General features: G+C 47.2%; 1 protein-coding gene across 1 annotated transcript in view; it reads right to left on the bottom strand.

The window, feature by feature from the left end:
- The window catches only part of LOC119406149 (synaptotagmin-15), a 323,761-nt gene extending 314,244 nt beyond the window's left edge, over window positions 1-9,517 (bottom strand). The window contains exon 1 of the mRNA XM_037672960.2: window positions 9,227-9,517. Coding sequence (XP_037528888.1) covers window positions 9,227-9,311 — 85 coding nt within the window. The 5' untranslated portion in view covers window positions 9,312-9,517. The remainder of the gene's footprint in view (window positions 1-9,226) is intronic.
- Between the last annotated feature and the right edge of the window lie 1,785 nt (window positions 9,518-11,302).

Consider the following 11,302-nt stretch of genomic DNA (forward strand, 5'->3'; position numbering starts at 1 on the left):
ATGAAATTCAAAAATTATGCCGCTTAGCGAAACGTTCGCCAGTATACACGTAAAACAGAAAAACGCCGCACGGGAAAAACGCGGGGGTGCAGGTATGTGCCTAGTAAGCAGCAGACAGCTGGTCTCAGAAGGATCTCAGAAGGGATGAGACGAAAGTTTTCTTGGATAAGTTCATTTGTTTCTTCAGTAAATGAATTACTACGAGTTAAATTTGACCACACGTTTTACCACCTATATTTAAGTACACTACTTTTTCATTCCACCTCCATGGGAAATTCGACCCATGAACTGGACCACAGGAGGAAAATGCCTCAAGCACACAGTCATAATGGCCCGTGGTACAAAATCTCGGCGGCACACTGGTTCGGATGATGTCGATCATACTGATCACAACGCTTGTTTTCTGTAATTACACTATATACTGCGACGCCGAACCACGCTGTAGACACTTCTAAGCTCATAGTAATATACATATTTAATATAATAATTGTTGGGGTTTAACGTCCCAAAACCACGATATGATTATGAGAGACGCCGTTGTGGAGGGCTCCGGAAATTTCGAGCATCTGGGGTTCTTTAACGTGCACCTAAATCTAAGTACACGGTAAAGATATTTCCACTTTCAAAATGCATGGTGACATATGCAAGTGAACGTGAGGACGGAACAACGTATTCGAATGCGTTGTTTTGCCTTCAGGTTGAAAACTACTTGATGAAATCGTTTTCAGCTCTTTCACATTTGAATTCACGTAGATGCGAGCTCCTTGCGACTCGTTACGGGTGCGCGGGATGTAAATAAACAGAGGTACGAATAAAACGTAAGCGGACGTAAACAGCCGTCATAACTCTAATAAGCAACTTGTCAAGGACAAGACTATCCAACCGCACACTAATACGTCATTATGCATACCTCAGGAAGCGGGGCGCAATAACGCATGCCGCTTGTAATCTGAAATGTTCCTTCGAACAGCTCAGAGCATTCTTTGGAAACTTAACAATCGTTATCTAAAACCTGTTCATTATTGTACGTAAAATTGTCAGCTCTTCTGGCTCACTTTATTGGCTCTATGTGCGGTCACATTTCATGAAAAAAAAAAGAAACCGTGTTCGTCCTATTCCCTCGAAACGACAGAAGGAACTCGTTCTGGACTGGCCTCTGAGAAGTACTCGTCCTGCAGACGTACAGGATTGAGCAGCTCTGTCTTGGCCTTGTCAGATCGATTGCGCGTACGGAACTTGAATGTTCGCGTTTGCCTCGACCTCTGAGCAACGTTTCATAACAACACCCACGCTCCTTTTCGTCTCAGTTGGGTGATATACTAGATGCCAGATTTACCGTGTGGAATTGCGCTCCATTTGCCAATCGCTGTTCCATGGAATAAAAGGCCAGCGACTTTCCGAAGTGAGTGGTTACGCAACGAAAAGGCGGCAACAGTATCTCACCCCTGGCTGTTGTCTGCCCTCCCTAAGTACCGCGCATCTAAAGCCAAGAAACAACAGTTGCCATAGGGCTGTACATCGGGCCTAAAGGGATTGCGAGATGAGCTGCGCGCCCTTAGGACGAGACAAAACCTTGCCAGCTCAAAGATGGGCTAGCTGCGATTATGATGTTATGCCAACGACAAACGATTTAGGGCGAGAGGCAGTTATGTGTGTATCGTTATGTCGGCAGCAATACTGAGAGTGTTACATAAATGGACTGCTATATAGCCTACAGTAGAGATCTTAGCAATGCTTAGTATTTTTTTAACACGAAAGTGTTTTATGCCGGGGTCCACCAATTCTTCAGTGACGTATTTCCGTCACGGAAATGACGTAGAAAAAATGTACACGATCAGATGTCAAAGAAAAAAGTTCCATCAACGGGCATCGAACCCACGACCACTCGGTCCGCAACAACAGATGCCGGGCGCGCTATCCACTGCGCCACGGTCACACTCTAGAAGCTTTACAAACGCTCCTTTTATATCTACCACTCTCCCGGTCGGCGGGGTGGTGTTGCCCTCTGGGAGCGGCAAAGTAAAGTAATTCATCATTACCGTGGCCTCTGCGATTAGTACTTGCAACGCGTTACACGTCCGTCCCATTCGGCGCGTTCCAATAGAAGTTAAATTTTGTCAATGCCTTAGCACACCGCGAGGTGGCGACCTCAGCCCAAGCTTCCTAAAAGCGTCAGCCTCGCTCACAGCATCATGCTAATCCAAACTAAAAATAGCTCTGCGACGCGCGCCTGCCTCACCTGGCTGTAACATCGCGTTCCCCGCTCACCCCGAGAAAAATCGCGGCCGGGCTACCGGGTTGGCACGACGGGCTTTGCGTTTCCCTCTATTCCGGCCGTGGTGTTCAATCACATTTTAACATGCCGAGGGATGGCGACCAAGTTCTGCGTCCAATATGCAACGCTCTTCTGGCTAACACACCTCGTTCTCCGATTACGCTTTCACCAATAACTACTACAGCTACCACAAGGGTTGGTTTAATCATTGAACATGGACGTTAGTCGTCGGCATAGAGATGTACCACCAAGCATCAAAGTGAGTGCATCCACGTGAAACGGTGCTATATCTGCCAGACATCAATAGACATTGTGCAAACTCTCTTATATCAATGTACAGCAAACATTCAGTTACTTCTACGAGGGCACGTTTTACTTTCGTGTTATTCCGATTCCTATGCCGGAGGGATCAACCATGTTTTTTTTTTTTTCATACATGTTCCTTATTTGCTAGCAGGGGAAGAGTGTAATCATCAACGAAAGAACATATTGCGGCTCATCTGCGCTCTTTAAACGCGTACTCTGGATTTGGCCGGGAGCAAGTCACTCAGCCACAGCACCGACGCTGTTTCGCGCGGTAGGTGGTCAGGTCTTTGCATGCCACCCACTACACGTTGACGGCAACGCCTCATTCATTCAAGCATATGCATACTTGCGTTGCCGTTGTTTTAATCAGGAATGTACAGATTCTGAATAGAGTACAACTTACGCATACGTTCCAGGCAAGCACTTGCATGCAAGTCGCGGATGCTCGGTTTAATGTACAGTACTCACGGATTAAAACGCGAAAATTTGGGGCTAAGTTCTTCCGTTTCCAGCGTCAACAATGCGTGCCATATCGGCGTAATTTCGACTTTAACACTTACATCAGAGCCAACATAACCTTTAGCGATCACATTTGTAGCGACATGATGCGGTTATCACGAGCAATTGCTAATAGGAGTCTTTATACTTAAATAAAGAAAAAAAAACGATGTTGTGTTTCCATCCGTGAGTACTCTTACGGAAACGCAGGCGTCAATAAAATGTAAGAGCATGCCAACGCCTTGCGCCTGTTGGCAAACCAAGTAGAGTCAATCGAACAGCCATTTATGCTGACGTGTCTCCCTGGGCTCTCATATAGGCGCCAATGTAGCCGAAATGTTTCAGCAATCGCGCGAGGTGGTCACCCATGACACGCTATTCAGGCGAGTCGAGATGAAGCAGCAACTTAAACAACTGTTGCTTGGTGTTCAACGAGAGGCGATAGCTAAAGCAAAATGACAATTCTCACTGAATCGGGGACGGTGGATATCACCATGTTTGGTCATGTTCCTTCTTAGCGCGCGTATTACAACGTACGTTAAGCTGACGAAAAAAAAAGGACTTTAGCGTACAAAACGTCCACACAAACTTCATAATGCTCGGGACATGCGCAATGATGAGAATCGTGTTCATTTTCTTACGCAAGGCCTTCACGTTCACTTACGTATATGTAATTCTCTAAGACAGTCTAATATATCTGCGCGAGAAAAAACGCGAAGTGAAAGCGGTTCATTATGAAACGTACCAAGATTATTTAAAGTGACAACGAAGACCCACAGATAACTTTAAAGAAGGGATTACAATTTAGTTAATAATAATTGTTGGGATTTTATGTCCCAAAACCAAGATATGATTATGAGGGCCGCCGTAGTGAAGGGATCCGGAAATTTCGACCGCCTGGTGTTCTTTAACGTACACCTAAATTTGAGTACACGGGCCTCTAACATTTCGCCTCCATCGAAATGTGGTCGCTACCACCAGGATGGGATCCCGCGACCTTCCGGAGAGCAGTCGAGCACCATAACCAATAGACCAACACGGCGGGGCCAGTTTAGTTATAGACAATATAAAATAATAATCATGAATCTTATTTGAAGCAGGTGTAGGCCCCACCACGTGACCGTGTCGCCGGAAGCAGAGCACTAGGCAGGAAAAAAGAGGAAAGGAAGGTTCATATTTTGCGTTGACCACTTCATCCACCGTGGTAACTGAGCGGTTAAGGTGGTGCGCTACTAAGCTCGCGGAGGCGGGTTCGGATCCCGGCCACGACAGCGGAATTTCACCTGGGGCTAAATGCAAAATAAAAAAGAAACACCCGTGTACTTAGATGTAGGTACAAGATTTGACTGAAAATGCTACAGCCATCGTATGAAACAGTAGAATGCGACGTTGACTCAAAAAAAAAAAAAAAAAAAAGAAGATTCAGACAGTTCAGATGCATTTGCGGAGCACAAACTTAATGTACAACGAAACTGCAAGCAGTGTCTCACCTGAAATAAGAAAACAAAGGAACTGCTGGTAGAGTGCTTGGCATTGGGTCGGAAATTTCCTTAGAGACGTATTCCCCAGCTTATACTGCACCACTAGAGTCTAGGAGGCACATCTTCACGAGGGCCGCAGCAATATATGTTTATTGGTCAACTACTAAGCTCATTATGACGGCTTTTCACGTTTGAGTACCAAACAGTGCACAGCGCGTACTACTGTTTCGATTGGTATAATATAATCGCCACACACGATACGTCATTAGTGTAGCGGGATTTTCGATATCGCATGAACACAGTGCGTTCGCCGGCTGCTACCAACGGCTTATAGCTGCGGCCGCTCGTTTCAGAGGAAGCGCCTTTATTTCACTGTTCGCCAATAACCATTTGTTCAGTCGGTCGCCAGAATTTTGCCAATGAAATTGATTCATTCGCATGATGCGAACGTATGTGCGCTATAGACGTTGCAAGCCGTTCCGAAAGGCCTTTTTTTTCAGCTGGTGCTGACTAAGCAAGATGCCGCCATTGCCACCATTGATGCCGCCGTGATTGCTCTAAACGCACTAAAAGAAATAGGTGAACAATTAGTCGTGTTTTGTGTAATTTCGTGCTCATATATGTCTCAAAGAGTTAAAATGACGATGAACAGTTTTTTTTCTCTCTCACCAACTTACACATGAAGGAACTGAACGGGCTGCCACACAGACCCTCGGTGTGTGGCTCTGTTCACTCTCTCCACATTAGAGACGCAAGCGCAGCAGCTGAAATCCAATCCCAACATGTGTGCCCCAAATACGAAGCCGCGCACCGTTCCGCAATCTCTTTCATTGTCACTAAACGTGATGCTGTGCCCTTGGTTCCTCCTGCAGGTCATCATACGACCGTCAGGCCTCTGAAACAGCAGCGGCAGCAGCATTGCAGCTCGCCCACCGTCGCACACAGGAGCCTAATTCGCGCAGGTGGTGCTCACAATACCAGCCTCCAGTCGCTGCCTCCTCATTAGGCTGTTTTTGTTCATAGCGCGAAGCGCCAGGTGAGAATGAACGGTCTTCACTGCTGGAACGCTGAGCATGCTTCCATCACCAAGGAACTTCTTCCATCCTCCCAGCGCCGAGTCTGACGGGCTGTCAGGCAATAGCTGCCCGGAAAGTGAAATTGCTGCTGAAAGGGGCCCTAAGAAGCAGCAGTCAGCTCTCTTCCTGCATAATTTGATCAATTTGGAATTTCTCGTAGCTTACGTTACATTTGGTTATTTTCACTCGCGTTTTGGAGGATGAATTACATTATTCGAGAGTTACCTTCTGTTTCTCCCACCCACACGCTCGCTTCGAGGTGACATGAATATGTCATACACGCTCGCTTTCAAGGTAACAAGACGAGCGCTGCCGTTGCCCTCTGGTCGCCCTTGGACTACTCGGCGCTCTTCCATGCGACGAAAGGTAACCTCATAGACACAGAAGTGCGGTGTCGGCGAACGGTGGCCGTTAGGCAGGCGCCCAGCGAATGCTCAGCACTGGCGAAGACTCGCGGCATATGTTTCTTTTGGGGAGATACACAATAATATATTGTTACGGGGAGAAAAAGAGTTTCAGAGTATATTGCAAGGTATGTACAGCGGAGCACTCGGAAAAAGGCATACAAGATAGAGCCAAGTCGGCGCGAATATCAAGGGGGGGGGGGGGCGTCTTTCGTACTGCCTTCCTCTCCATCTCTGGTAGCGCTTCGTAGCGTAACCTCCGGCGGCCAAGGCACCGACCCGGTGCTTGAGTAGTCCGAGTGATACCGCTTTAGTCCAGTGACGAGAACGATATCAATATGAAGATGTTGAAGGCTGTCGAACGGAGCAGCACGATCAAGAAACTAGAGTTTTAATACTGGAGCCCTCAAGCATTAAGGGCCCCAAGCTTTTGCGTTCTTTTGTACTCCAGCTGGCGAACAGAAGAACGCAGGGAGAGTACAAAAGAACGCAAGAGGAAAACGCCGATGTGGCCTAGTGTTTACGGTGTTCGGCAAGTGACGCGAGAGACGCGGTTTCGATACCGGCCGCGGAGGTTGCATTTCGATGGAAGCGAAATGCTAGCGCCACGTGTACTATGCGATTTAAGTGCACGTTAAAGAACCCCTGGTGGCCGAAATTATTCGGAGTCCTCCACTACGACGTCTCTCATAGCCTGAGTCGATTTGGGACGTTAAACACCACAACGAACCAACCAAAAGAACGCACGAGCTTAGGACCCCAACGGCATGGGGGCCCTAGTAATATAACGCTCTAACGTCTGTAGTAGCGTAGCCATATTACGGTACAGATGGGATATTGCTACACAGTTCTTTTTTTCATGTGGTCAAACCCATTTGTGCGCTGCTACAGCTGCTTCTTCAATCGCTCTTTCACTACATTGTTTTCCGTGGTACAACGGCTGTCCGCATTCACTCCAAGCGGCTTGAAGGTTCACACCGAATCACACCGTCATCACACCGAACTGTCCTCGTTGAAATACGATGTGTATTAACCAAATGACTTAGATTACCGGTAACCGAGAAAGTGCATGTACTACACCGTGAACTGTCTTGATTTCTTAGCTCTCTTACTATTATAGTATAGACGGAAGGCACATACGAGGCCTAATATATGCTGCGAAAAAGCGGCTGTTCTACAATTATGAGAAACTTTCAAGGTTCCCTTCTGCTCCATACGATATGTATATTAGCTAAACGCAATGCTTGTGAACCAGTATTTTATTGGAAATCGACTTGTTGCGGTAGTGATACCACAAATGCCATCAAAACCTACATAGACAGACTTTTGTTTTTGTTTTTATTTTTACCGTAGCTGATAAAATATGTACGTCGCAACTACTGGCAGTAGGGCCACAAAGACGAGTTTCGTCAAGAGCCTCTCTCACGTGAAACCAGTTCAAGAATTAGCGGTAGTCAGTCGTGACAGTAGGTTTGATTACCGAGATGATCTTTCCGAAACCGCTCCTGAGCAGTCATAAATGAAAATTGCTGTGTCGCCTGTACACAAAATCGTTGAAACGTAAGCTCTTTATTTGTCTGGACTGTGTCAAACACGTTGCAATTAATAAGTTTCTTTTTTTTCAGCGTTGTTTTCAAACTGCTTCACAGTCCCCTATCCCGAAGATAAATGTACGCGAGAAATTGTGGTGCCGAATGCCAATATCAGCGAAGTGTGTGAGTACACCATCGGTCCTGTTTTTCGATAAAGAAATTTGTTGCTGCAATTCGACAGTAAAACAGGACGCGTCGTGTAGCTGTTGATATATACAGGTGGATATGGAAAACTTTTTTAATTATTCAGCTGCTAGAGCGCTCCCGTATGTTGTGTGCCATCATTTGTCCAGATTTTCGAAAGCACAACTCCATTAGTAGCATAGGCGTGCGCACGGAGGGGGATATAAACTCAGACCAAACAAATTAGGGAAGCAGCGGGAATCAGGGACGGCCGTACTGCAGCGCGCGCGGAGCGTTAACTCCAGTTCAGCTTCGTTTTGTTTCAGGTCTTCCTTCTGGTCCCACTCCTTAGGAACAAAAAGCTCAAACAAAGAAGCTCAGACAAAAAAACGTCATATGTCGTATGGCTGCACCGTACGACATATAATGCTTTTCTGCCAGTAAGCGGCAGCACAATGTGTAACGTCTGCAAATAATTCCTCTAAATCTACGGAGTACCTGCCTCCGGTACACTGTCATTGTTCGTATACCAGCCCTTCGCTGCTGACTCAGAGTTTGTAAAGTGAAATGTACCCGTAGAACGGTTCATCAGGTGAGTACATATATGATCTCATGCTCTGCCAGTGAGGAAGAAGACGCACTGCAGAGCTACTATTACACCTTGTTTCCGAATAAAACAGGCAATACTTATCGTACGTAGAAACATCGTACGTAGAAATATCGTACGTAGAAACACAGCGACAAGTATCTTCTGGCCACCCATCTGTTCGAAAACACAGGTAAAACTTAAGCCACATCATTTGTTTTCATTTTAGTAGAGATAGTTGCCCTTACGAATAATCGGACGTATTTAATATTATATATGTGCCTGTATTTGAGCTGCTGCTTCGCGTGTGCGTTATCTGTGTGCAGATACCGCAATGAAATCGGGACACTGATTGCGAAATGAAAACGGGGACGCGGTTGGCTCCTTTATTATAACATTTTTTAAAAACAGTCACTTTAATTTCATTTACTCTTGTCTGACTTTTTAGTTGGTACTTCAAAACTGTAGAGCAGTCTCTGACGGCTGCACCGCGTTTGAGCGAAGCGATACCATTCGAAATACAAGGGCAAAGACGCACAAAACAGGAATAACATTGTGTCTCTTTGCCTTTGAAACATCGTCTCATACCTTTAATTAATTCATTAAAAAATCTCCTTGCTGACACCATTTGCAAAGCGGTAAATTATTGACCGACATGCCCAAGTCCTACAACTTAGTCAGCGAGGGGCATCACATTATTCAACCAGCCCGCACGCTTATAACGAGCGTAAAATATATCAGTGTAAATGGTTTTTTTTTTTCCTAGAATAGTAAAGCGCGACAGCGTGGCCCGTACGGTGTCACACTTTTCTAAAAAGTTGACACAAAGTTTGGCGCGCACCTGACGGCTATGACAGTGCTCTGGAAAAGAGGGTGCGCACTCACCGTGTTCGACGCTGGCCGAGACCTGGACGGCCGGTGCGCTCTCGACCTGGGACGGCGAAGAGGGTGCACGCTGTAGCTCGTCCATGGCGCAGCCGCCAACTCTTCTTCAGCGACGGCCCAGACTGGCGGCGGCCGCCGGCGGAGCACGCGCAGCCGCCTATCGACGACAGCGCCGCGGGGTTCCGGCCCGGGGAAGCCACGAGCGCCGGCCTCCGGCGGCGCCGCCGCCGCGAGCGTGTTTGCACGCGTATTTCGCGCGCAAGGCACCCACCCGCCCCTGCCGTTTACTTTGCCGAATGGACGCACTCGCGTGTATACGATTGTGCCGAACAACCGGCCCTATACTGTCTTTCCATGAGCGTCGAACTCGGCCTGGACATGGAATCTAAGGCGCGCTTGCTTGTTTGCAGGCACTGAAGTGTTTGAGGAATATGACTGTCTGAGGCAATGCTAACCACCCACCTGATAAGGAAGTTCGGATGCTGCGCAGGTGCAGGGTAGGTTATCGATTGGATAAACGATGATTCATTGCACGTACGTGTCATGTCACCAGAACTTTATCTCATGGAGAACACTGAGTCATCCCAGTTTAGTAGTGTTCTGAATTACAAGAAAACCGGATCAGTGGGCGCTATGCTTGGACGATGCGCTTCTTTTTGCAATCTGTCCACGTCCTTCAGCTTCCCTTTCTCGATGTTCACTTAAATCGCCTCTTCCTGGTAATATATTGTCACACGTGGTTTTTTCGGCAGTCACACACAAATGGTTCACCATTACGTAGTGCAGCTAACCCTCAATGTTCAGTATTACAGTAGTAAGATAACTATTGCTACTGTAATTAACTCTTGCAAGATAACAATGATATTGGACGCGGGGCCCGCCACTGGAAGAGCGGGCATCACCGTCGGCGTGATGTGCTATGCAGGATCAGCGACAGCGTCTTCTGCTTCGGTAGCACCAACGCGCGCTGAAAACGACATTTTAGAATGCCACATGTGCTGTAATTCTGATCAAATGGGGCGGTTTTGCCGCTTCGTCTGTGCGCTTGACAACACATGAGAGCACTGCAATATGCAGTCGCTGGCCTTGAAGGCGTTTTATGCGGTAGGCCAGTGCTAGGCGCCGCAGTGCAGGACTCGCGCAACGGAGCCCGGTGTCAACCTTCACGCGTGCCATCAGGGTAAACTGCATTAAGCTTGGATTTCGAAACTTAGATATAGTGAACAACTATCAGCTACAACACGAGCGTATTCTTCCTCGCGTGCAGCCTCGTTTGTAGCCATGCACTTCCGCGAGGAAGATTTCTGCTTCGGCGTGGGGCTGCGATGTTCAGTAACACAAAGCGCTCACTGATTCGTTCGCCCGTGCACGCTGGCCGTATAATGACGCTCAGGAGACGTCATTCTATGTCCTCTATGTCCCTTATCGGCTACAGCGGAGGACATCCTCGACGACAGCAGAACTTCGTGGCTTCAAAGAAGCTGTCCTCTATATCCTACGTCTAACGCCGAACCGATGGATGGTCTTCGCAGACTCCAAAGGAGCGCTACTGATACTGTTCAACCTCTCAACGAAAACAAATCATCACCCGATTTCATTAGATATAGCGTACTTACATCACTTGGCTGTTACCACAGGTAACTTTATCACATTTCAGTGAATACTAGCTCATTCCAGTATTCTGGCCAACGAAAAAGCGGATGAAGCGGCACGCAAAGGGCTTCAAAACCGAAATTATAGGCGAACTTATTTAACTAAATCTGATGCTTCCCAGCTGGCTAAGAGACTTGCTTCCCGAAGAAAACAAGAGGCTCTGAAACCTTTCGACACATGAACAGTGCTTATGGAAACAGCTTATGGTAGCGCTTCGGTCAAACCGAAAGTCCATACTGCAATAACTGTGGCTCCATACAAACTGTCGAACACATTTTGTTTGAGGGCCGAGCGTATGCCGAAGAGCGTGCGCTCTATGAACATTGCATGCATATGCTGACCAAAAGAACTTTATCAGTTGACTGTGTCTTGGGCCCTTTACCCTGCGCCACGCAACAGAGGCATGCGACGAAACTACGTTTC

This window comes from Rhipicephalus sanguineus, chromosome 1, assembly GCF_013339695.2.
Source record: "Rhipicephalus sanguineus isolate Rsan-2018 chromosome 1, BIME_Rsan_1.4, whole genome shotgun sequence".
Lineage (NCBI taxonomy): Eukaryota > Metazoa > Arthropoda > Arachnida > Ixodida > Ixodidae > Rhipicephalus > Rhipicephalus sanguineus.